Source organism: Colius striatus, chromosome 1 (assembly GCF_028858725.1).
Source record: "Colius striatus isolate bColStr4 chromosome 1, bColStr4.1.hap1, whole genome shotgun sequence".
Lineage (NCBI taxonomy): Eukaryota > Metazoa > Chordata > Aves > Coliiformes > Coliidae > Colius > Colius striatus.
In genome coordinates this window covers 169,461,251-169,488,577 of record NC_084759.1, presented here as the reverse complement: position 1 = coordinate 169,488,577, position 27,327 = coordinate 169,461,251, and the positions used below count along the sequence as shown (strand labels likewise).

The following is a 27,327-nucleotide window of genomic DNA, read 5'->3' as shown; positions in this document are numbered from 1 at the left end:
TCCAAATTTTCACACTAAGGCTGGGTAAGCTGTGGCTTCAGTCTCATTTCATAGCAGCCTTCAGGACATACACAAAAACCTCGTTCTGCTCCTTGCAAACAGTTCTAGATATGAGAGTGTTCTGAGGCACAACATATAATCACATGCTACAGTTATTGAAAAACAAGCCTGAAACTAACCTGCCTCTGTAGTGATTGGTAAAGAGAAGAAGGTGTCGGCAAAGAGTGGTTTAGGGAGTTCCTTTGGGTCTTCGCTGAAGAGCTGGGTAAAAGCTCGTATGCTGATCCTAAAAGACAAATACTGTTCAGTCAGAGCTCATCAGATGTTCAGAGCTAACAGCAGAAAAGTAAGAACTCATTTGCCCCTCAGAGATAACAAAAATCTTCCCACTGGCTACAGAGAGTTGTTAAATACTACAGGTAGGCAAGCCCAGCTAGTACAGGCCGAGTGCTCAGAGGTGCCCTGGGAGGGATAGAAGATGAGCCTCAGATCTGCTGGCACAGGCCTGACCGTGCCTGAGGGCAGCACTAGCAGAAGCTGCTGCAGGGAGAGGACTCAGAAATGCTTCCCGGTGGGAACACATTTTCTTTTCATGTGGCTGTGTAGGACTGTGCTCACAGAGAAATGTTACAGTCCTCCTGGTTTTCCTGTAACGTGGATACTTCCCAGACTGAACTCTTGGGAAACGTGTCCTAATGAGAGCAGGCTACGATAGGGTAGCAGTGTCTTGAAGATGACAAAGGGAAGTATGCTTGCCTTCTGTTAAGTACTCTTCTGACTTAGCTGATGGTCTTAGTCTTTTCAAACAAAGATTTAGCAGCTGCAGGAGAGCTCTCCATCATGTTGAGGAAAATAAATAAATGTATTCACTGTACACAGTTTTGTGCATAATTAACTGTACCATTCTTAGAATCATAGAATCACAGAATGGTTTGATAGGAAGGGACCTTAAAGATCCTCTAGTTACAACACCCGTCATGGGCAGTGACACAAGACCAGGTTTCACAAGACCAGGTTGCTCAAAGCTCCATCCAGCCTGGCATCAAACACATGTCCAGGCAGGGGGCAGCCACACACTCTCTGGCATCTACAGGTGCTCCCATTAGTGAAGGACTGGTTCATGCCTATGGAATGGGGCTGTGGATAAAGCTTTTACAAATGCACATTGAAACACAGAGATCATACAACCCAGTTATTAATCTCCAGAAGGTCAGGCACTCAGAGAACACCATGCCTAATAATGTGACAGAGCACAACTGCCAACATATATCTAACCTATAAGCTGTCCGAGGCTTTAGAGGTCCATCGCAGAACTTTTGCTGATCTGGATCACACTTTCCTCCCAGATTTTCCATTTCTCCTCCAAGCTTAATGTCAAAGCTCTTATAGTCACTGTCAGGGTTTTCAGCACATTTACTGGCAAAATAGTTTGTCTGGTAGATGCGTATAGAGTTGTTGTGTTTGTACTCCAGGTAGGAAGGTAATGGGTGCTGCTCATCAGGCTTTGGTCCTTCACTACCTATATAATGTGTGCAGAGAAAGACAAGAGCTTTTACACACCACAGCCATAAATATGATGCAGTTTACAGGCTCAAGCTGTTGAAAGTCATACTCTTATCCAACTTCACAGCATTTCTTAGAGGCTGCACAGGCTACCCTGTGAATAAAAGCTTCAGTGGTTAGGTTACCTTGATTCTAGTATCAACCTTGCTATTATTTTTCTGGGGAACTTCAGACAGATTTCCTCACAAGACCTCACTGTAACTTTTCCAGATACAATGCACCAATAGGCATACAGAAGTCAAGTTCAAAGTTATGACATTTTTTTCTGTGCTGTTGGTGGGAATCTTTTTGATCCAGATTCCTGGATCCTACCACCCACTATTTCAAAAAGCAAGTAAAAAAAAAAAATCCACAGACTGAGAAGTTTACTGTATAGAGAGAAAAGCTGCAATAGGAAATGACAGGAACCTCCTGAGTGGAAACTCACAATGATGTGTAGAAGACTATGCCTGTAAAAGGCAAAGCCATGGCAATAAGCCCTTCTCAAAGACCTTTGCAGTCTGCACAAACATTAAAGTGTTTATCCAGACTATCTCTACTTTTTTCCTAAGGGCTGATGGACAGAGATATTAAGAAACTTTGTGACTTTTAAGGGTTACAAACTATGTCCTGGTATGCTAGTAAATGAAGGTACTTTTAAAACAAGGCATTAATTGTTCAGACATCCGTTTTGTCATAGACTGCTCAACTGCAGAAAGGGAGGTTTGCATACATGCTGCAAAAGGGGAGCATGTTTTACATGTTTTCCACTCTGTTTTACATTGCTTCATGCAAAGTAATTTTATTCAGTACAGAAACACCACCTTGGGAGATGCTACCTTTGCTTTCTCAGCATGGCCTACTGAGGTTCTCCAAGAGTTGCTTTAGCGTTCCTGCCTAACACTTAAACTACCTTTGGAGATCTGTGCACAAGAAGGGCAGGTTCTTATGTGCTCACTGCCCATGGCATCCAACATAAGTCTCCTGCTGTGGAAATTTCCTGAACACTGTGAGAGTGTAACCTAGATGAAACAATTAATTTTAAAATCTGTACAATATTGAGAGATATTTTTTCTTCAGGATCAAGTAAATCTACCAATAAAGGATAGCACAATCTCAGTTATTGAGCTGTTACACAAATGACCAAACATGAAGAGTCCATTCTTCTCATAGCAAAACCAAGGAACATTGTAGCATCAAAAGTAGACGCCTGTTCATTTGCAGATTTCTTGCATCCTGTTTTTTTTCCAAATATTCTCAGCATTTCTTAAAGCCACATAGCAATTATCTAAGTGCAACATAACTCCAGGGCAACTCTAAAACTGCTAGGGTTTTACTGGGAAGGAGAAGAGTAAAAGAGGAATGCACAAATTGAAAGTGCATAGATCACACACCTCTCCTTTAACCCCAGAATTTTCACATAACTGACCTCTAAGTGTTTACAGAGATTCTACTTGCATGTCACGAACTTATTTTCTGGTTTTATTTTATTTCAGATTTTTGAGATTTAGAGTACATTCGCTTATGTTTTCAGACTTGTTTCAGTAACTATTAGGACTAGTATCTAACTCCTGCTTCTGGCTGAGCTCTGCACTTGCTACAGACTCTCCAAGAAGACTGAGTTCCTAAGTCCCCCGGCTAGGGAGCAGCTATAGATCCAAAACCTCTATGGAACTTGAACACTAGATGAGGAGAAGGTCCTTTGCCGTGCAGTGACAGGAGTGTACCTCCTCATGTAAGTCCTATAGGCTATAGAGAGAATAGTATTAAATGTCACACTTACCATCTGCCTCTCTCACAACCACAGTAAAGTACTTCACAGCTCCATTAGTATCACTAAACCAGCTGCAGTTAAAAGTAAAGTTGATGGAGGATTTGGTAATCAGCACTTCTTTTTTGTTCACTCGTATGTCTGGAGGTGGCTGAGGGGGACCTGAGTAATTAAAAATTAAAACAAAAAGAAAAAAAAGAAAAAGAGAGAGAAAGCTTTATCTGTGAACTCACTGTGAGCTAGACCTAGTAAAGGAAATGCAATTCGTAACAAAGCTCAACTGACCAGACCTAAATCTCTCATTCTGTTTTTTTTTTTTTTTGCAATCAAGAAAGTGTCTTCATCTCCCACAGGGAAACTGCCAAAGGATGAAACAAGACAGAAGTCAGTTAACCATAATAATAGTGGCAGCTCCTCAGTAGGAAGTCCTGCAGGAGCCCACATGGAAATGCATTAAAGTCATTCTAAATCTATGAAATCAGAAACTGTAGCTGCTAAAAACGACACAGATTTAAGCCAGGTTTTGGAGACCACTTAGCCCACTCACTACAGGAAGCTACCTATTTTAAGCATCTAAATTTCTATTTCTTTTCCAGAGGAACAACCAAGAATCAACCAGACACAGCATTCAACTAAAGAGTACCACTTTCCAGACTGACTGCAAAATTTCGATAGGAAATGTTCTTTGTATGATAGAAAGCCTCAAACACTGACACAGCAGAAGTAAACTAGAAAGTGAAATATGTAGGGAAAAATCTTGAGAGGACCAGTGCAGTAAAAATGGGTATTTTAAACATCTACATTGCTTAATCTTTTAAAATATACTGAAACTATACTGAATGTAGAGGAAACACAGCAAATATCTAAGCAGGTGGCTGAACTTCAAAAGATTTTAGATTGGAGAAAGAATCAACAATTCACACATTTACATGTTGTTTAGCTTTTTGATCTACAAAGCCTAGCAGCAACTTTTCTTGTTCCCTTGAGGCAGGGCCTCTGGTGTAAGTCTGGGAGAGCAGCAGTGTTTCAAATGAGTAAGAAAAATGTGAGACAGATAACCTTCAAACAGGGCCCAGTCTCACTTCTCATGACACAGCAGCTAGTTCTTAATACATCTGAATTTGTGGTAAAGGAATGAGGTCACACGGTAATTAAAAGGCAATTGATAGGAGAAGGAAGAAGGTAGGCTGGTGAGTGAACTCTGTAGCTTAGCTCTCAAACCAAATGTAATCTTTATAATCTAGCATTTCACACAAATGTGACTTTTAATAAGCAGCTATAGAGGCATTGCTGAATATAGGCCTCCTGGGCATCCTGTCATTTTTGAGAACTTTAGTCATGGTTTGGTTCAGGCCACCACGTTGTGCTGTGCCTCTGAATCCAGAGATACTGCACAAACTGGAGCAGCTGCAGGGCCAGCAAGGGCAGGCTGCTGATGGCAGTGATGCCTGCCAGCGCAGAGGCACCAGCAGGTGCTACTGCTACCCTCCACTCAGCAGCCTACGAGTGGAGAAACTGAAGCAGCTGTTACAAAGCACATGCTATGAAAATCTGTGATCCTCAGGTATAACTCCTACAAGTGATTTGGTCAGGTAGCACCTCAGAAGACTGTATGGAGAGCCCAAAAGAGGACGCAGAGCCACAAGGCAATGTCCTTGCTGATGGATATTTGTTCTGCAGTTACGGCTGCTATCCAAGAGCACAGCAAGCCAAGCAGCAGCCATGAAGACAATAAAGTTGCATCACAATGAGGACATTTTTGGTGCTGAACATCAGAGTGACAGGGTAATTTTTCATGTTTCTCAGGCCACATTTCATGAATGAACCAAATAAGCAGGTCTGGCAACACAACTGGAACCAATATAGTGAAAATCCTGCACTGTCTGCCACAATAGGGACCAAAGGACAGGCTCACTCTAATTTGGCCAACAGATTATGAGTGCCACACATTGGCAACGGTGGGGCTCAGAACTCTTTTTGCTGTCTAACCAACAGAAGCAATTGTTTACTGCTGCTCACTGCCTCCCTTCATGGCAACTCTGAATTCCACTTACGGTCGATCATTGTGATGGTGCTGTCTTCAACCACTTCACTCGTCATGTCTGCAGAATGCACCTTGATGGACACCAGGTATCGCTTGTGAGGAACGAGGGTCATGATATTAAGCAAAGATTTGTCTTTTTCTATCCTTTTAGAAAATTCCACTTCATGAGTGTCCATTTTTTTGCACTCGACGCTGTAGCCATCAAAGTCGGAATCAGGAGGAGTCCAGGAACACGCAATGGCAGTAGAGGTTTGGGGACGACAATGAAGACTTTGTATCTTGTCTGGCTCTAGAAGAATGTTGAAAAGTTGAAGCTCAGTGGGAAAGGGACAGGCATCATACACTCTGCTCATCCTACAGCCTGCGTCAGACTCTGCATCAGTGGTTTGGTCAGAGTGGGAGGCTGGGAGCCAAAATTTCCTCATCTCCTATAAACGTGCACTGCCTGATTATTAGGCAACGCCATCTAACTCATTTTAGCCACCTGAAATCAGATTTGGTGACATCAGCCTCATCAAATTTGTGAAGCTTCAGTAACTAATTGTGAAAATTAGCAAACAAAAACACTTGAAGTCTCAAGATGAACAGCAACATTGCAAAGCAACCGATATCTAGAACTCTGTTGCAACTTCTTTTGAGGTTACTTGTGATCAACAGTATCGGTCAGTACAGATACCCTCACCTAATGACTGGTCTGGTTTCCTGGATAGCATGTGCTGTGTCTGTATTACTAAAACATACCACAGAGGCATGCTTTATCTATGTAATACTGAAGCACATGTGACATGTAACAAAGACAGGATTTCACTTTCAGGCAGCAGACATCTACATTTAAGGGATTAAATGCAGGTGAAAGAAGTAGCTATTCTCTCATTTTAATTAATACACTGAATGAAGTTTAAAGAGCTATTCAGCTTACTAAACATAGATGTCAATTTGGAGCTCAATCCCACCCCAAGTGACGTAAAGGTTTGCCAAAGCTCAGTTATTTTTACAATTCCATGTCACTTTTCCAAACCAGCCCACTACAGAGGTTGCTAGAGACAGCTAGACTTGATGTGAACCCTTAGACATGGACAGAAACTCAGAGCAGTGAAGCGCTCTGATTCCAGTTTCAAATTGAGTACAGCAACATTTCATTCATCCTTCCTCTCTGGGCTTTCAGAAATGTTTTGATTACTTCAATTTCCTACTGTCAGAGAAGCTTGGATGTTCAGGCTTATTTTATCCCCGAAACTGATCAATTCAGGCTCTGCAACCAAACAGCCCCATTCTGGATGTGACGATTAGCACTGTGTGTCCATTCTCAACCTTTAAACAGTCGACCTTGTACACAGCAAAAGCTGAGAATCTAGCTGAATTCATCACTGTCCTTCACAAATTAATCACTGGAAGTTACTGACTGTGAAAGGAATTGGTAACATCTAACAGTTTTGCATCTTCTCCCGCTGAGTGTTAAGAGCGCAATGGAAATTGTTACTTACTTGTTCTCACACTTGCAGACTGTGACTGACTGTATGTCTTCCAGTTGTCACCACTGACAGTTCTCACACTGAACTCGTAGAGCCTTCCTGGTCGCAGGCCATAGATGATGCGTACTTTGGATTTGCTGCTGCTGTAGGGATTGAACACTGTGAGGGGATCCTTTGGAAGCCACTGCAACTCAAAATCATCGTAGTCTGTCCAGTCTGGAGGACCCAGCCAAGTGATTGATAAAGAGGTGTTTGCAACGTCAGTAAATGATACAGTGTTAGGAGGGCTGGGAGCTACACAGAAAGGGGGAAAAAAAAAGGAAACAAAAAGAGAGACTCTTTAACATTTTTACACAGGACACATAAGATGTAACGTGCATTATTTTCTCCAAGCATCACAAAGTGGTTTATATTATCCTGTGTATACAGCCAGTGACTGCATCTTTGCTGATGGTGGGGACTTCCACAGACATTACGTATTCCTGAGCCTTTAAAAGAATAACAGTGCTTGATGAAATTGCACTCCATTGGTTTTGCACCCTTAAGGATATCCTTTATCCTTACACCTTCAGCAATTCTGTAATGAATCCTCCCTCAGAAAAGTCTGTTGCATAGTCGTGAACTAAATGGATTCTGACAGATGAGACTACAGTAAAAGCTGTACCCCAAAGGTTTTGTGTCTTTTACCTGTTCTTCCTTCAGTGTTCGCTGTGTTGGTCAGGTCACCGCTGTGAGTCACCACAACCAGAGTGTACTTTCTGCCAGGAACGAGACCCTGGAAATGCCATTCTTTCAGGTCTTTCCTGTGCCACGTTTCTTTCTGTGTCCCATTTGGGTTGTAAAGATTCAGCTCATAGAAGTCAACATCTCCTGCTGCTGGACCCCAGGTGAACCACAGACTGTCTGTCATGTTTCGGTTAGATGCCTTGAGACCAACAACAGGGGCTGGTACTGAAAAAAAAGGGGATGAATATTACTTGATGTAAAACATCCTTAGGGTGAGGAGAAGCAGACCTTATACCTAGCCTGTAATGACAGCCATGTAGTAAACTACACAGCCACCACAGCTAGCCAAAAAGCCAGGAAACATCACAAAGTGTATCTCAATAGTTTCCTTTCTTATTTTGAGCTGAGGCTGAAGAGGCTGAAATGCTTAGACAGTTTTGCAAATGTTAAACAGCTACTGTGAAACATCCAATTGTGTCTGGGAACATCCAATTCTGAGGTAGCTGAGGAGAGATCTCTACTGTCCAGAGGCAGTTCTACAGAGGAGCTAATATATGCTGCCTCAGAAGATAAAGAAAGGTTTCAGAGTCAGGGCTCCTATTGCTGCTTAGGAAACTCTGCTTCCCACGTGTGGTTGAAAAAACATAGAACTGTAGCCATTGCTCCCCATGGGAAACAAGTTTTATTTTGTTGGTAGATTGTCTACCCCATTAACTGTACTGGCTTTGCCTTTTCATCTTTTCCACTCATAGACCAAGAATGCTTTTAGGCTAGGAGACATCTGTTCTCCTTTAAGTCTTAAGCAGCATACCCTGGGATGTCCTTCTCCTGACCTGAGTACTTGGGGACTATTCTAAAGGTCTTTGCTTCATTTTTCCTCTTGTAACCACATCGCTCAGAATTTACCTTCTTATTTATCTAATGCTTTTCACATATAAGAGCCATTTTTGCTGTTTCTAATAGTTGCTCTAATCTAGCATGAGCATCAGACTCAGATCAGCTCCCTGGTGTCCCCCGTGAGCACCATGCTGGAAACAGATGGCTTGCTTAGATGTTCTTGCCTGTTCTTCCAAAGACAGAGGACTCGTTAGTGAGGTCTCCGCTGTGGGTAACAATCACCATTCGATACATCCTGCCTTGCTGCAGGTTCTGGAACGAGCACTGCTGGAGGTGCTGCTCTCCTGAAATCCTGTCCTGAAGGGACTTGTCTGGGTTGTACAGGAAGATGTCATATGAATCAAGCTCCCCTTGCGAGGTGGTCCAGCTGAAAGACAGTCGGTCAGTGGTGTTCTCTGTGACCTTCAGATTTGTGACAGCTGCTGGAACTGAAAAGAAGGATAAATGCAAGTGTAAATACCAAAGTGTCTAGCCACTAAGCTGAATATTTAATAAAGTAACAACTCATAGCTGGGATACATTTCAATCAAGCCACAAGTAGCTAAGTAATGTCAACAGCAACTTTCAGAAGGAAGGGGAAAGCATTTATGAGGTGCCGCTGAGGCTCTCCAATACAATGTTTGTATTTCCCAGCAGATCTGGTTCTCCAGCCTGTGCTCACACAGAACTGTCCATTAGTTTCTACAAGAAGCTTTAATTGAGTAAAAACTGCAAGACTCAGCTCTGATTTTAGAGGTGTGTACTCACATCAAATCCTGCTGAAAGTCTTGAGATTGTGAATTAAAAACTTGGTGACAATAAAGTATCCAGTTCCATAACAGACAAACTGGGGGAAGCTTTCAATACTTTAGTTTAATACCCTTATTATGAAACACAGACACATCATTATGCTAACAAATTGCAGATTCACACACCAAGCACCTATCAGGAAAAATGATGCACAAATATCTGGAGTCTGTTCCTACTAGAACCTTTCCAGAATCAGTGATTCATGTATTTAATGAAATCTGACTGAGGGAGCTATAAATAAACCGAGATGCTCTAATTACCTGTTCGGCCAACGGTTTCTGCTCGTTTACTGAAGAGCCCGCCACTGACTGTCAAAACCTGTATTTTATACTTCTTGCCTGCTAATAAATCTTCAAATTTGTGCTGTTTGGCAGTAGCTGGCTCTGATTTGTTGCTCAGGAGGACTCCTTGCTCGTTCAAGAGCAGAATGTCGTATCTTTCAGCTACACCAGGAGCTTTCTGCCAGGTTACTAACAAGGAATGACTGCTATAAGCATGATGGGCTAGTAATTCCTGGACAGAGGCTGGAACTGGAAGCAAAAGGCAGGACATTACCAGGTGAAACAAAGACTATTCAATACAGAACTGTGAATAGAGCAATTCATAGAAAACATTTTTATACATTGATGCATTCTGCTGTGGGAAAGGGAATGTCTGTGCATGTGTTTACCCAAGCTAATAATTTCTAGACATAAATACAATCAGATGGGCATCATGGACATCTGAACTGGGCATGGAGAAGCAACAGATATGTATGAATTATCATGAAAAGGGGGAGGAGAATGAGATTAATTGATTGAAACAGTTAAGAAAGGCATGCAAAAAAAAGAACTGTAAACCAAGTTAAGTGGTAAATTGGTGCAAAATAGTGTCATAGAAAAGAAAACGTTAGCCAGCAGCTGTTGTACAAAAGTCAAAGCCACAGCAAACACATGCAGGTGCTACACAAAGATGGATTAACAACAAAGCATTCCACTGCTTTGTGTGTTCTGACATGCTGTATACTGGGGCAACATATGGTCTAACAAGCCTTGACCATGCAATGGGCTCTGCCAGAACCTGGTATCTGGCTACATAGAGCCCTGCAGATGTATGTTGGATGGGTACAGGCACATGACTGGGGAGGGATGGAACTGCATTCATCCTATCAAGGCACACTTTGGGCTGGGGATTTGAATTCCACACAACTTCACCCAGATAAAGCTACTCCTGTGAGAGACCTCATGGGCATTAACAGACCCATGCCTAAGTGCTGGCAAGAGTGAGGACTCAAGCTCTTTGAGATAAAAACATCTCATGTGACTGGGTGTCCCCATATCCAATGGTAAGTTCATGACTGTTATTTAATAAGCGTCAGCCTCTGGGAAGACAGAATTCAACTTGGTCCTTGTCTCAAAAGAAACATACTTGTTCTCCCAAAAGCTGCTAAGCTGTTGTGCAAGGTGCCACTGTTCGATTGCACCACCACCCGATACTGCTCCCCAGATTCCAACTTGTGAAATGTGTGCTCAGAGACGTGTTTGGAGACACTCTGGGAATCAAGCTGATGGTTTTGCTGAAATATAGTCACTGTGTAGGAATCAACATCTCCACCTCCAGGAGTCCAGCTCACTTTCAGACTGTTTGTCATGCCATTAGATGACACATGGATGTTCCTGACCACACTTGGAACTGGAAAAAAAAAAAGGAACACAAAGGCACCTGCTCAAAATTTTCCTGTTTGATTCAGACTTTTTAATGCCTACATTTTATGGCCACAACAAATGATTCAAAGGACAAAAAGCATTTACAAGCATCAGTAATCTCACTCAAGAGTAAACACAAGTAAAGCTGAAGACATTTGTGTAGGACTGTGCCATTTTAGAAAAGCAATTCTATGTGTTTACGGACATAAAGTAAAGAAAATGTAAGTCAAACAGAAAAATAGTTTCTATGTTATTTTAATCTAAATAACCTTCTTCTTCTCCAAATGACGCTTTAGAAACAACTCAGAAAATCAATGCTCTTTATGTACACTTAGTTAGTTTGCCATTTTGCAGTCATAATTTCACCTGTTCATTTCAGGTGGGTAAACAGAGGCATACAATGGCTCAAATGATTTAGCTGGAGATGCTAAGCAAACAACTGGTACGCATGGGAGTAACAGAAACCCAAACATTGACATCTCTGTACCATTCCTATGCAACAAAGCAGATTATCTGTCTGCAATCAAATATTGGTAACTAGGATATTTGTTTATGTGGGATCTGGGGCTGTTTAGCCTGGAGGAGATTGAGAGGGGACCTCATTAGACCTTAGAAGTATTTAAAAGGTGTATGTCATGAGGATGGGGCAACACTTTTTTCTGTAGTGTCCAGTGATAGGACAAGGAGTAATGGACAAAAGCTGGAACACAAAAAGCTCCACTTAAGGAAATCTCCTTTTCTATGAGGGTGAGGGAGCCCTGGCACAGGCTGCCCAGGGAGGCTGTGGAGTTTCCTTCTCTGGAGGTTTTCAAAACCCTCCTGGATGTGTTCCTGTGTGACGTGATTGAGGTGGACCTGCTTCTGCAGGGGGTTAGACTGGATGTTCTCTAAAGGTCCCTTCCAACCCTACCATTCTGTGATTCTATGTTAAGCACAGATCAAGCTGGCTGAAGTATTAAGTGTGATCTTCCATGAGATTTGCTGTCCTTGTACCAGTGTTACATGAGCTCAAAAAAGATCACGATTCACCCCTCATTTTCTGTGCCTTATTTGGGGCTGTTTAGTCTGGAGAAGAGACGACTGAGGGGAGATCTTATTAACATTTATAAATATCTAAAGGGTGGGTGTCAGGAGGTTGGGACATCACTTTTTTCTATAGTAGCTAGCAACAAGACAAGGGGTAATGGGATGAAACTGGAACACAAAAAGTTTCACTTAAATATAAGAAAAAACTATTTCACTGTTCAGGTGAGGGAGCCCTGGCACAGGCTGCCCTGAGGGGCTTGTGGAGTCTCCTTCCTTGGAGGTCTTCAAGACCCACCTGGACATGTTCCTGTGCGACCTGATCTATGTGAACCTGCTTCTGCAGGGGGGTTGGACTAGATGATCTGTAAAGATCCCTTCCAACCCTACCATTCTATGATTCTTTCCTGTAGAGAAGCCTCAAAACATTTTAAATACCACATTATTACTTACCTGTCAGGCCTTCTATGAATGTAGCACGTTGTGCATCTCCGCTGATGGTCAAGACAAGGATTTTATATAGACGCCCTGGAGTCAGCGCAGTGAACCAATACTCCTCAATGGTGTTCCCAAGGAAAATGGGTGGGAATATCTTCATATCATTGAAGAGGAGCTGAATCTCGTATTTATCAACATCCCCCTCAGCCTTTGACCAAGTTACCTGCAGATCTTCTGTGCTCCTGTTACTAAGGGTCAATTCCTTCACTGACTCTGGCACTGGTGAGAGGCGAGAAGACAGAAACTTCTCAGAACTTATTACCAAATCACAGCAGAGATATAACAGTTCTGAAATGCTGTTGAGCTAAAACTTTTCATTTAGCTCCTTAGGAAAAGCAGTAGATTCCACTTATTTGCAAGGGCTCCTGTTTGTTGTTTGCACCATATCTAACACTGGAAGGTCCCCTTTCAGAACAGGGAGACCACAGTCTATCATCTTAAAAAGAATAAACAAATAACAATGGAGCCTGCGGGGAGTTTGTACAGCCAACAACAACTGAGTAGGATCTGCATGTACAACAAATGTGGTGCAAAGAGGCCTGAGACAGTGGAGACCTGAGGCGACCCATCTATGTGATGAAGAATGACACTGCACAGTTCCCAACTCCTGCCAGACACAGGTCAGGCATTTTTGCCCAGTGCTACATCTGTGTAAATAAACTTGGTTTCTTAGCAAGGCTCATTAGCTTACATGTTGCACTATGTGAAGACAGGCAGACTGCATCCAGGTCCCTGCTGGTTCACAACTAGGCACCTTAACACTCCTACCTCATGCTCTCCAACTCCAGTTCTTGGGGGTAATTGGTGCGGAGCAAGATCCAAACTATCTTCTTCATCTCCACAGAGTTATTCAAAAGATACGGTGCTTAGGGATAGGGTTTAGTGGTGGATGTGGCAGTTGGACTCGATCTTAAAAGTCTCTAACCTAAATGATTCTACAATGCTATGGCTAGAAAAAAAGGGTCTTGTACACTCTGGCATGCTTTAAGCATAAATATTAAGCTTATGTGGAGCTCTGTATAACTGTTTTTCAGTTTTCTGTGTTTCAAGATCTGCTTTCCAAGTTCATAGCACATGGACAGTTTACTTTCTGTATGTCTGTAACTCAAACATCAGTCATAAGCTAAATACTGCTTTCTGTATTTGGAAAGTCACACATTCAAAGAGTCACACTCAATATTCTATGTTAAAATCATAGGAGACTTTTGAGTCCAGCCATGTGTCATTTAACCCCAGCCAGCAACTAAGCACCATGCAGCTGCTTGCTCACTAGGACACTATAGTAAATAGAAAAGAGTCCTAGAATGTCTCAGGATATTTCCAGGGTGTTTACTTACTTGTCCTGCCATAGACCCTTTCACTAGTTTCATATTTCCCACTTCTTGTGCTGACCGTGACACTGTACTGCCTCCCTGGGACCAAATTAGTGAACACACACTCATTTTCATCCTTTGGGATACTTTTTGTTTGGATGAAATCATTGTTGTTCTTGATGATCACTTCATAATTATCAAAATATCCAGAGGCATGTAACCAAGACACCTTCAAGTAGTCACTTCTGGCTGAATTGCTGACAGTAAGTCCTTGAACACTTGAAGGAACTGAAAGAAAAAACACAAGTAAAGATTCAGAAAGCAAAAATCTCTGATGTAACAGGAGCTGTTGTAGTGGTTGCATTTGTGCTAATTGCCAGACTTTTCTGAGGAAGTTGCAAAAAGACCACAGTGTGGATTAAAGCAATATCTTACCCTCTAAAATAGTAACTGAAGTTTCCAGGCTGCTTTATGTCATATGACAGTGGTCTGCCTTTCTAATTTTTGGTCTTTTGGAACTTGTTCAGTTTTGCTTATAGAAGTGAGTCCTCAGGGTTCACACTAATTCTAAATTTGCTTCTCATTTAAATGGTTGTCACTTGGACTTTCAGTTACATCACGAGAAGACTAAAATTTACACTAACTTGATACACTTTTTTGGTTTAACAACCCTTAACATCTTTTTTCTATTCCACTGGTTTCCCAAGTGTAAAGTCTCATTGTTTTCCATCTTTGAGGAAGTTTTAAAAAAGTTTTCCATTATTATCACCACTCTTCTCTGAAATGTCTCTGTTCTTGTTATAATCTCCTTGAATGTTGCACAATCAAACCAAACAGACATGGGTGTTACTTGTTTATGTGATACCTTATTTTAGTAGTTAGCCTATACTATGCCATTCTTTCACTGTTTGAGGAACTTTTTGGGGAATGCTCTACAGGATATACTTGAAGAGCCAAGCATTAGGGTTAAAGGTAGGAAAAGCATTTGAACCAAAACTGATACATGATTTCTGCTCACTCACAGGGACTGACATGTGAGTTTTATTCATGATGAAGTATTTTTGTTTGACATAAAGTAGCAACAGGGGCATAGGGAAAAACCTAAGTCTGCAAAGCTGTAATTTTATTGTTTGACCCTCCCACACCTAACTCACCCATCCCAGTTTGGTCAGATACCCACATCTGATAACCGCTACACAAAGTGATTATGGTGAGTAGATTTGCTCAGAGGCTCTCTTTACCTGTTCGCTCCTGGCTGAAGGAATAATTTTCGTACTTCCCACTCTTTGTGGTTATCATCACATTGTACAGTGTCCCAGGAGTAAGGCTGCTGAAGGAACATTCACTGAAGGATTTGGAAATGGTGAGAGTCTGAACAATCTGCTCATCGTGAGAGAGGGTTACCAAATAACTGTCTACATCTCCAGAAGCTGGCAGCCAAGAAACACTGAGGTAGTCACTTCGACCTGAGTTATTTACTGTTACTCCAGTCACGCTGGAAGGAACTGTTCGACAAAGAGGAAAAAATAGAAGAGTTTTAACGAGCCAGTTCCTGTTGTTGTGAGAATGTCTGGAATGCTACCCTGCAAAATAAGCAGTCTGGGACTCATGAGAAGCTCTGCACTGACTCCCACTCAGCAGCCCTCATCCGTATTTTTGCACATAGTGAAGGAAATTGTCTTTGGTGGCATGATACCAGCACTTCTAAAATCCCAGAGGAGGAGTTACCTTCTCAAATTGCCATTCATCAGTAACAGCAATAACTACCGAGACTTGTAGAAGGCTGACGCCTAGAACACAATGAGCTTCATTTACAATGAGTTCCCTGACGCCTAGTGGCCAAAACACGAATGCACGAATTTGGTTTTCAACCCAGCAAGGTGAGCTCATAAGCTCCTCGTTGCCAGAACTAACATCACTCAGGTATAAACTTACCAGAGTTATTACAGGGGCAGACCTTAATCATAACGAACTGCCACATTTTCATGGGACTCTGAACTGACTTAGCTCAGTAGAGGGGCTGGCCATCATCTGTCAGAGTCAAAAAAATCAGAAGATTTTACAGATGATGTTCATGTACTTTAAGCCTTTTAGTGTTAATTTTCTCCAATTGTTTTTTGTTTCTTTTTTTTAAAAAAACCCTGAAAACAGTTGTTTTCAAGGAGAACAACGGAGCAAAGTGCAGAATGACTGGCCTTTCCCAAATTCACATAAGGGGTGAAATTGCACTGTGTTGTCAATTTTTACCTCTGCCGAAATATCCCACGGACTGGTATTATGTTTCACGAGTCATTACACTTAGAGAATTTGATGCAAATCTGAGCCATTTAGTATAGAAAGGCCTCATAACAAGTAATTAACCCTGGTGGACATTCTTTAATGTTGGACTAAATAAAAAGAATGAGTCATCAGAAACTCAGTAATGAAACCCACCACCTTTAGGCAGCTAATTTGAACACTTAGCAAGGAGCTATCACCCTATGATGCCGTCTAGTCAATGGAACAGTAAAGTCAATTTGAAGGAGTGATTCACCCACAACAGCTATACATCACTCTCAGGTGTACATCATTCTCGGGGCATATTTTTGTCTTCAGTACAGCAGGATCCTGCTGTACAGAGCTCCTGTTGCAGACAGAGCAATTAGCTTCCTAAAGCTCTGTTAACAGAATGCAGAGCATGCTGGAAGTCACATGCAGGGATTATATATAGGCTGAAACTCCTGTATTTCTGAATTCTCAGTGCAGTGGGTCAATCACCAGACCATTCTCTGTAATAATTCAGCTTTTAGGAACTGAAAAAAAGACATGTTGGAGTATTTTCCTTTTTACCTGTCCTCTCCTCTGCGATCATTTGCCTTGAAGATATCCCTCCACTGACAGTGGTGACAACAACTGAATAGAGTCCTCCAGGTTTCAGGGCATAGAAGTGGTATCTGTTGGTTTCGCTGGGAACAGTCTCATTTTTAATGACAACATTCTCGTGGATCAGTAGCACTTGGTATGAGTCTACATCTCCCTGTGCTCTCGTCCAGTTGGTGAACAAGCTATTGGTAGATCCCTGACTTGCCACGGTCAGATCAGATACTTGGGCTGGCACTGCAAATGAATTTGCCATAATGTTACTGAGGAGAAATAAATGAAGCAAAACAAAATCCCCCAAATAACCCAAGTTTAGTCACACTGAGGAAATGCATCAAAAGAACATTCCAATTTGCAGCCAGACTCAACAGAACTAAAAATAATCTAACTGTGGACTGCTTCCTGTCTGATGGGATGTGGTCTATGGGAAACTATCTAAGGCACAGAAAGGTCTTTCGGGCTTTAGCACAGCTATTCTCAGTCAGACCAAAATGATTCAAGATCAGGGAACTGGAAGAGATGGCATTTTATAAATGCCATTAAACAAAAGCCGTGAATTTAGGAAATCACTTGGGGTTTTGATGACTGTCTCACATACAGTCTGCCTTTCAATCTCCCTTGCTTCTCCTATTCCCTGTCTCTCATTAAGTGGCAAAGCAGTTTAATGAATACCTCAGGCACAGTCATGTATACCTCAGAGAATTGTCAGACCCTTTAATTTTGGGGGTGATATGGATAGTTTTGGTTTTACTTTTTCCATCAGAAGATCTATCAGATATTAATTTTTCTAGCATCAAAAGATGAATTAACTGTTTACCAAACATAACATTTATGTAAACTTTGCCAGAAAGGAAAAGAAAGATCAAAAGGAATGGAATATTTGGCACAAATTTTACCCAGGTCTTTTTTTTTTCTCTTTTTTTAATTTGACAATATTTTCTCAAAGTCAATTAGTTTTTTTCTAAGTATTTCTGTTTACATGACCAAGCACAACTGAAGTGAAGAATACCCTAACTTTACAAAATGTTACTGCAAGTCTCATCTCTTGTTTTATATCAACCTTTTTTGCACACATAGTACTGGATTAGCAATCACTAACAAAAGCTGGAACATTAGGCACATGGCTTAAAAAAATGTAATGTAGATGAAAAACTGAATAAAAAATCCCACCTGTTTTATAACGCTCCCATAACAAAGTAACCTCCAACAAGACACTGAAGTGCCAAATGTCTGTACTAAAGGCGCTGTTAGTGATACCTCAGGCCTCACCAGAGGCTGACCAATCTGGGATGCAAGTAAGACCTATCTATCTCTGATATCTACAGTAATATTTTGCAAGCCTAGTAAGCTGTCCTACTGTGAAGAGGACTCAGAGGTTTGGAATGCTTATTAAGACCCATGTTCAAATTCATTGATGTTTGTTCTTTATCACTTTGAATGTAATGCTGACACACTATCCCTGCCTGATGTGTTTTCAAACATTGATTCATACTAATGAAGTGGGACACTGTAACCTTTATGCCTGAATAGGCCTCCTAAAGGGGCATAAGGCAGAAGGAAGTGAAATCCCAACTATCTGATCACTTGGCAGAGAAATGAAAGAGTAAGGAAAACTTTTCAGGCCTTGGAAGGAGTTACAACATTTAGCTAAGGACCACTATCAAGCCATAGGCATGATTAGATTCATACACTAGCAGTTTGTTTTTCCCTGTGCTGTGCCAGATCAGAGCTACATTTTGAGATTTTGCTTGCACTGGAGAATATATAAGTCAAGCAGAGCAAAGCAACACATATGGTTTAAAACTCGCACACATGCACAAAATTAGCACCCTGCAGGGGGTGGCAAGGGGACCTTCCTCAGTCATCATCTTAAGTAACAGATCCAGATTCTGGAATAAGAAGAGCAGAGAAATTCTAAATACATTTTCGAGGTCACATGTGCTTTGTGTCTGTCAACCTTGGAATGTTCCCCCTACAGCAGCACTCCCCTGTGTGGCAGTGTAGGGTTCTTTTTCCAGATGATGAATGCTTTGAATCAAGGAAGTGACCTTCCTTAAGATACCCAGTGAAAATTGTTCCTCTTATATGGAATCTTGTGCTAATGTAAATTGATCAGATGTGACATAATATTTCAGAAAACTGTTTTGCCAAGAATTACACATCCATTTCCAAAATAAATACAGCAAGATAACTGACAATCAGAAACCAGAGACTCAGAAACACAGCTTTTCTGTTGAGGAAACAAATGTAAATTCAAGACTTTTGAGGTTTAGACATTGAGTTCATTCAGTGCACTACAAAGCAAAGAAAGTCATTAATGGTTAACAGAAGTAAAGATTAAATTAATTTGACAGGATGATACCTGTTCTTCCTTCCACTGAAGTCCAGTTGCTTAAAATCCCACTGATGGTAGTGATGGTAGCAATATATTTTCTTCCAGGTACCAAGTCAGTGAAGGTGAATTCCTTAGCTTCTTTTGCAAGCCCTTTTTTAATGACAGTAAGATCCCTGTCTCCCAGTGAAACCACATAGCTGTCCCATTCTGCATCAGGGGTCATCCACATGACACTGAGTGAAGATTCATTAGCGTGCTTCACACGGAGCTGGAGAACAGGCTCTGGAGCTGTAAAAGTACACAAATATTACAAGAAGAACAGGACTTTGTACTGAACACACAAGCTGTATCTCAAGCTGCTGCTGTGACAGCAACAGAGTATTTGTAATCAAGAGGAGATTCTTTAACTTTCTCTAGAAAGCCAGTCTCACAAAACTACTATTGCTGCTACTCTTCCAGTAAAGGGCTGTGGCAGCAAGATATCGTGTCTGCAATGCTTAGCTTTAAATTTATATCAGGATTTATGTTTTAGTGTGAATGGAAATGCAGTGAAGCCAGTGAGCTTCCTCTTAAACTGCGAGTGCTAGACAGGGATATAAAACTTTTGTATCATAAACTAGATCTACACCAATTTAGCTGTAACAAAAAAAAAAGCAAATTATAGAGTCCGAGTGACACTGATTTTGGACTGGTTCGTATCTCAGTCGAGCTGGGAGACACTCCAAACTCACAGGTGTATAAAAGAAAGAATTTGATCAGTGAATTTCAGTGTGTATTCCCATGTGTGTGTGCATGCACTCACAGGGTGGGCATCTGTTACCTAACGTTGTGCCTTGAGCTGATTTTGATCCTATTGTGTTCAAATACAACTCACTGTCCAAGACTGTGGGTTTATGTAAGAGAAAATTAAGTCAGAATAGGGCCTAATAAATATGCTTCATAACAAGGACATCATGTACCTGGCTGAGGGTCAAGCATAGTTGTGGTAACATTCACTGATGGATATTATTTATTGGACCACGTCCTAATCTAAAAGTAATATCATTAAGTTAGTTGTAATGTGTATCAAAGTCAGCAAGATGAGAATGTGCCGTGCTCTGATCAAGTTGGCTACAAGTCAAAGAAAGCTACAGTTCTGTAGCTTCTACTAGTCTTGAATTGTGCAAAAGTAACAAAATTAAGCTCTCAAGGAATGACAGGTAAGGGCACAGCAGGAAAGGTGGATACCAGGAAGGGTGAGGATGAAGTAGGGTGGCCATATCTTACATTACATTCTCCAGGGAGATAGGCCTGATGAGCTCTCCCTGATACTCCTCCTCCAAGTTTTGCATTTCATCTGAATTACACGGATTTTGCATTTATAAAGTAGAAACATTAGCAATTATATTGCATTTTTTTTTTAAGTTTGAAGCAATCAGATGTGGCTTTGACTGATGTGCTGCAAACAATTTCCACTCATGTCCCTGCTGTGTATATGGATTTCCTTTGGAAAGGTTGACTTGAACAGACTAACACTATTTTCTTTGCGAAGCACAGGAACAAGAACTGGGATGTTATGGAACAGCCACAACAACACAAACCTCAGCCAGCTTTGGTTAATGCTGCTGATATTCTTTATATAGGCTGGCATGGAAAAATGTTTACCACTGAACATACTGATGAACAATACTTGTTAAGTACTATATAAGGTGCCTACAATCAACTATAAAACATAACAGTGAAAAATTTTACACATTGGCTTTATCAGAAACAGTGTGGCCAGAAGGACCAAGGAAGTGATTATGACCCAGTGCTCAGCACTAGTGAGGCCACACCTTGAGTGCTGTGTTAATTTCTTGGCCCCTCACTATAAGAAAGACACTGAGGTGCTGGAGTGTGTTCAGAGACAAGCAACAAAGTTGGTGAAGGGTCTGGAGCACAAGCCTGATGAGGAGTGGCTGAGAGAGCTGGGGAATCTTTCACCTGGAGGAGGCTGAAGGGAGACATGATGACTCTCTACAACTATCTGAAAAATGGTTGTGAGAAAGGGGTTGGTCTCTTCTCCCAATTAACAAGTGATAGCACAAGAGGAAAAGGGCTCAAGTTTTGCCAGGGGAGGTTTAGGTTGGATAGTAGGAAAATCTTCACTGAGAGAGTGGTTAAACATTGGATCAGGCTACCCAGGGAGGTGGTGGAGTCACCATCCTTGGAAACATTTAAAAGCCGTGTAGATGAAGTGCTGAGGGATATGATTCAGTGATGGGCTTGGCAGTGTGAGGTTAGTGGTTGGATTTTGGTCATCTTAAATGTCTTTTCCAATTGAAACAATTCTATGATTCTATGAGTCTATGTAGCATAATGTCTCAGTATGACAGAATGGTGATTTGGTTCCCAAAACTTTCACTAACAAAACATTTACCACAAAAACAATCCTGAAAGCTTTCACAGAACTGCTTAAAATACTTACTTCTCTTATTTCCAAGGGAGTTCCTTTTCACTGTATGAATTACAGAATCATGGAATCACAGAGTGGTAGGGGTTGGAAGGGACTTCTAAAGATCATCTAGTCTAACCACTCTGCTAAAGCAAGTCCACCTGGATCAGGTGGCTCAAAAATGCCTCCAGGAGGGTTTTGAAAACCTTGAGAGAAGGAGATTCCACATGTTCCCAGGGCAGCCTGTGCCACTACTCCCTCACTCTCACAGTGAAATGGTTTTTTCCTTAAGTGGAACTTTCTGTGTTCCAGCTTTTGCCCATTACCCCTTGTCCTATCACTGCATGCTACAGAAAAAAAGTGTCCCTCCATCCCCTTGACACACAGCTTTCAAATACTTGTAAGTATTAATGAGGTTCCCTCTCAGTCTCCTCCAGGCTGAACAGTCCCACATACTGCAGCCTTTCCTAATAAGAAAGATGCTCCAGTCCCTTGAGCATCTCATCTCTGCAACTCAACTCTGGATTCCCAAGTACTATTTCCATCTCATTGTCTGCAGCGCTCAGTTGAACACTTTGCACTGCCACACTTCCCAGGAGAGCGTGCTGACCTGTCCTCCCGATGCAGCTCGCCTTGCTCTGCAGATGGCCGCTCTCCACTAGGAGGTCGACGCCATACTGCCTCCCTGGGATGAGATCCAGGCCATGGATGAGGTACTGCGTGGCATCCCGGGCGAGGGTGACGTTTAGCAGCAGGGTCGCGCGGTCCCAGAGGAGCAGGTGGTACCTCTCCCAGTCCCCGGCCGGGGGCAGCCAGGCCACTCGCAGAGACCGCAGCCAGCCACCGCCACCTGCCTCCAGCTCGGAAACTTGCTGGGGAACTGAAATACAGAGGTTGAGAAAGCAACGCTGAGATGGGGTGCTTCTGGGGTCGCTCTCTGAGTTACAGAGGGATCCTAAGAGTTGCTAACCCCTCAGTATCTGTAGACTTGACAGCCTGGCTTTACAAATTCATCTTAGGCCACAAAGCTGCTGCTGAAATGACTGTTTCCAAAGCTCTTGTTATCTATGGAAAAGTCAAGGGAAGGAGTTGCACATGATCAGCATCCTTAGAAATGAGCCTTCCAGATCCCCAGCTTTGAAAGTACTGGGTCCAGGTCATAAATTTGGCCATCAGTGGTTTGAGTGAGGGCCTGAAGCTCTCCCTTCGGATGGAAATGGGAATCTGTAAGGTATTTAATAGTAGGCTAGACAAACAAAAAATACATGTCCAGCTTTGTACTCAGTAGACATGAAAGGCTTTTCAGGTCTCTTTCAGCCTGCACTGAGAATGGGTTAGCAGCCAGATATGCCAAGTGTGAGCCTTTCACATGACATGTTTAGCTGTAGACGATAAATATTCCCTCAAATAAATCCTCTGCTCTCTCTCACACACACATTTTATATGTTTTGGCTCTGAGTCTACTAACAATTTATCTACATATTCTCCATTTACTTATGTATTTTTTTCCATCTGAATTCTGCCTAGCCTAGGCTGATCTGGAGAAGATGACATGACTTTGTGGCCAGTAATCCTGTGGGGGAATTACTAGGACTTTTCAGGTTTGAAACTCATACAAGAGATATCTGAAAGAAAATCATACTTCTGAAGGAAGATAAACAAAACATAACCCATCTCTGCCCAGGCTGTCACATGCTTTCCTTAATCCATGCTATTGGCAGTAAAGAAAACTGAGACTTAATCTTTTTCTATTTACAGGTTTGTGTCTGGAGCAATGGACAACATTAGACCTGCAAAATCACACACAATTCTGTTAACAAATTGACTACGTGTAGACTTCCTCTTAACTCATTTTATATACTATGCTCAGTTGAATTCAAGATAACAAAATTCGTCAGAAGCGTGGTAGCATGGAACACTTTTGCAATAGACTCACCAAACCACGAGCCCAAAATGCATTATTGTTTCCTGCTCACAGGCTGTGCTGGAGCTGCTTTTGGCTGCCAGATTAGCTATTGCCAGAGAGTCAGGAAGGAGTACCTCCAGAACAATACCGAGTTCTTGATCTTATTTTGCCTGGAATCCAAATCATTTTGTCTCCTACAATGACTTTCTACAAGGCTAGTATAGGCAAAAATAGCACTGGTGACAATATTCTCACTGAAGCAGAAGACTTACATGTCCTGCCGGTTGCCATCCGATCAGTAAACAGCTCACCACTGACGGTGCGGGCAGTAACCTGATAGAGACGTCCCGGAGTCAACTTGTCAAAGTGAGTCTCTGTGACTGGTGGCTGTAGAGTTTTGACTTCTTTAACCAATCCAAGATGAGACAGAGTGATATTATAGAAATTGAGGTTTCCTGAAGGTCTTCTCCACTTAACTTTTAAAGAATCTAAGCTGCCATCATTAGTCACTGTCAAATCTAAGACTTCAGCTGGGGCTGAAAAAAGAAAATAAGAAAGAGAATAAATACTTATAGCACAGAACATACAATACCTGCTGCTTCCAAACTGTAAGAGTTAAGTTCTGCTTTCAAGTAGTTATATGGGATAGAGTATGAATGATTGTGCCTGAACCGTGAAAGGGCAAAGTCTGGTCACAGTGAAACTGAACCAAGCCCCGTTGAAGATACTCTACTGCTGAAAGTGCCACCTCTTACGATGCCCACTCTTCTTCCACATAATATAAAATCTGTTAGCCATGTCTGCACTCACACTAGTCATTTTGACTACAAAACACACCAGGCACGTGCTTCTAAGAACAGAGATGCCTGTGTACATTTTGATGAACACCACAGCATCACTGGAGCTATGACTGGTTTACATCAGTGTAGGAGAGATTGGAATCAAACTCCTCTATTTCAATGCTCCACTGACAGAATCATAGCCATCTCCAGTATCTTCATTCCTCAGGTTTAGGGCACCCTAGGTACTGAAACAGGGGACTGTGCTTTTACGTTCTGAGAAAATCTGTCAGATTTTAAATTTTTGCACCTCAATAGGAAGAAATAAAAAATTCAGAAGAAATAATATGAAATGTGTGCAATCCCCAGAACAGCCACTGCTAGGTGATAACAGCACTCATCTCTGTACCCTTGACATCAAAATATTGTTCACTTAAGTGAACAATACATAGTGAGATTTTTGTAGAAGAAATTGTATCTTACATTTCCCAGAAATTAAGACAAGCAAAGGCATGGACTTGTTTTTGCTTACATGAGTGTTTTAACCATTGTAATTGAGTAGGACGCCACCTTATCTTTCTCTCTATGACCACAGAACTCTATTCTAAAAAACCTCCCTGAAAAAAAAGCCTTCATTTCTAAAACTCTTGTTCTATGAAGCAATATCTCTCTGCGAAAAAAACAATTACATCCAATTTTAAAGTTTTTGACCCACTCTACATTATTTCTTTAATCTCCTTTTTCCAAGTGCAGCTGTTTTACAATCCACCTCTTTTACAGATATGAGGTGATACTAGAGCACTTGGGCTCAGGTTAATATCTAACTCCACAAGTTTAATGGAGTTGCCTGTATTACACAATGCAGCTAAATTGGCTGCAGACACCCTACAAGCTAATTTAGCCATGAACTTAGCTGAAGTGATAACTTAGGCAGCTAAAGAAGCTTATGGTGTCACTAACTCCCTCTATAGCCTTTGGAGAGAAATACATGACACGGGCAATTCAGCCACTGAAGACACGAATACACACTTGGAATGTGAATCATTTCTTATTCTGAAAGAATATTATAGAATTATTACATGACCTTAGCTTTTTGTTCCATTGTGATGAATTCTGAAATCATACCTGTCCTGACTGTTTGAAAACTGCTGCTCTCCAATCCTGCAGCCTGGGTTATGATAGAGAGGTTATACACGTGGCCTGCTGTAAGTCCTGAAAAGGTGTAGGAGGTCAGAGGACTTTCTTGGTGAATCTCCTGAACTGGGATATGATTATCCAGTAACACCAGCTTGTAACGATCCACATGCCCGGAGCCAGGAGACCATGAAGCATGGATAGTGTCTGTCTTGACACTGATCTGAATATTTTTCACAGGGGATGGCACTGTTGGAATAAAAACCCACACACTTAAGGCCTAATCTCCACAATTTCAGCAATTTTGAACAGATTCACTTTTGAAATATGCCGAATTTCTTTAGCGTTAGTGAAAACCCAACCCCAAATTTATGTCCAAATACACTGTAACAACATGCCTCTACTGTTAACAAATGATGCCTTCTGTTAGTCAGAGATTCATGAGGTTCTCTTTTTTTCCTACTCATAATCATTAGACACTTACATATATATCTATTTTGCCAGGCAGAACTGCAAAATGTGGTAAGTGGTTTTATTTAGACAAACTACAGTAAAAGAAATCCTACCAGTAGATCCACTTAAGTGAAGTTCTGGAGTAGTCTTATTTCCAGCAACTGCACTGAGGATGATGTTGTATTTATTCCCAGGGATGAGACCAGAAAAAGTATTTTCTGTTTTCGAAATTCTTCCTGGTATGGAGACTTCTTGTAGCTTTTTATTACTGTGATCAAATAATACTAGGTTATACAAGTCCACCTTTCCTGAGGAAGGATCCCACTGAACCTGCAAGTTTGTGAGGGTGGTTTTTCCCTTATTAATTTCAAAACGAGGAGGTGGTAAGGGATCTGTAGGTAAAAACAAAAAGAGAGAAAGCATAAACTGGTGTATCTTGCATTGGGATTGTCTGAAGTTTTACATAGCACACAAAAACCCTTTCAAAACTCTCCCTTTATGATCATCATGCTGATGCTTCTTCTCAATAAGTCTTTTTTCTTTCTATTTGTAAACATCATGTCACTGAAACTTGTCTACAAGAAAGTCCTTCAGAGTTCAGAAATGTTACTTGTGGATATGTGTACACACACACACACACACACACACACACACACACGTAGAAAAACACCGCCAGTTGTGGATGTATGTAACAATCTTGGAGATCTGCTTGACAGTAAAACTGTAACAACTTTAATAAGAAATGGCAAACATGCAAACCCAGCAAATTACACTTAATGCCTGAGTAAAATATAGCTTTATAGATACAATGGTACCAGTGGCTTTCATTTCCTAGCACTCACACTAAACACTTTATCACTCCTGGGCATAAGCATTAATACAATTTTAAGGGCATCAATCCTTTAGTTTTAGAATTAACTTCCAACGGATTCTGATAGAACATGCTTTTTCTCTGCTGTAGTACTGTTCATTTAAGTTTTTAAAAAGCCAAACAGTATATTGGATAAACAAATATAAATTAAAAAAAGGAAAAAAAAAACCCAAAAGACTCTGGTTGCTCATATTCTCCAGGCGTATTCCAGCACTCATAGAACCACAGAATATTAGGGGTTGGAAGGAACCTTTAGAGATCATCTACTCCAACCCCCCTGCAGAAGCAGGGTCACCTAGATAAGGTCACATAGGAACATGTCCAGACGGGTCTTGAAGACCTCCAAGGAAGGAGACTCCACAACCCCTCTGGGCAGCCTGTGCCAGGGCTCCCTCATCCTCACAGTAAAATAGTTTTTTCTTATGTTTAAGTGGAACTTTTTGTGTTCCAGCTTCATCCCATTACCCCTTGTCCCGTTACTATCTACTACTACAAAAAAAAAGGATGTCCCAACCTCCTGATACCCACCCTTCAGATGTTTAGACACTCAGCAGACTTCATGCAAATCAAAAGACATGTATTACCTGCTGATGTACCAAGGTATTGGCACTCACATCTCCCAATAAGGTTAACCAACTGCATATTAAAAAGGTATCGTAAACCAACCCAAAGCAGTAAAATCAAGTATTCACAAGATGGGGAGTTGAAGAATAAACGTTTCCCAAGAATTTAACAACTACATTTGGCTTACACATAAGTACACTCTGTGCTACTCTTGCCTAGCACCAGACAAGGAGTGGACAGTGCATTCAGGTTG

General features: G+C 41.5%; 1 protein-coding gene across 4 annotated transcripts in view; it reads right to left on the bottom strand.

Annotated features, from left to right (window-relative positions):
• PTPRB (protein tyrosine phosphatase receptor type B) overlaps positions 1 to 27,327 on the bottom strand; it is a 67,150-nt gene that overhangs the window by 18,250 nt on the left and 21,573 nt on the right. For all 4 annotated transcript variants that reach the window (XM_062016333.1, XM_062016349.1, XM_062016343.1 and 1 more), the window contains 18 exons: positions 25,753 to 26,031; positions 25,178 to 25,435; positions 23,546 to 23,809; positions 21,978 to 22,247; positions 18,982 to 19,242; positions 16,590 to 16,856; positions 15,002 to 15,265; positions 13,785 to 14,048; positions 12,403 to 12,666; positions 10,649 to 10,912; positions 9,502 to 9,771; positions 8,617 to 8,880; positions 7,517 to 7,780; positions 6,842 to 7,123; positions 5,368 to 5,646; positions 3,326 to 3,475; positions 1,276 to 1,519; positions 180 to 286 (listed from right to left, as the gene is read on the bottom strand). In XM_062016333.1, the coding sequence (XP_061872317.1) occupies positions 180 to 286; positions 1,276 to 1,519; positions 3,326 to 3,475; positions 5,368 to 5,646; positions 6,842 to 7,123; positions 7,517 to 7,780; positions 8,617 to 8,880; positions 9,502 to 9,771; positions 10,649 to 10,912; positions 12,403 to 12,666; positions 13,785 to 14,048; positions 15,002 to 15,265; positions 16,590 to 16,856; positions 18,982 to 19,242; positions 21,978 to 22,247; positions 23,546 to 23,809; positions 25,178 to 25,435; positions 25,753 to 26,031 (4,515 nt within the window). The remainder of the gene's footprint in view (positions 1 to 179; positions 287 to 1,275; positions 1,520 to 3,325; positions 3,476 to 5,367; positions 5,647 to 6,841; positions 7,124 to 7,516; positions 7,781 to 8,616; positions 8,881 to 9,501; positions 9,772 to 10,648; positions 10,913 to 12,402; positions 12,667 to 13,784; positions 14,049 to 15,001; positions 15,266 to 16,589; positions 16,857 to 18,981; positions 19,243 to 21,977; positions 22,248 to 23,545; positions 23,810 to 25,177; positions 25,436 to 25,752; positions 26,032 to 27,327) is intronic.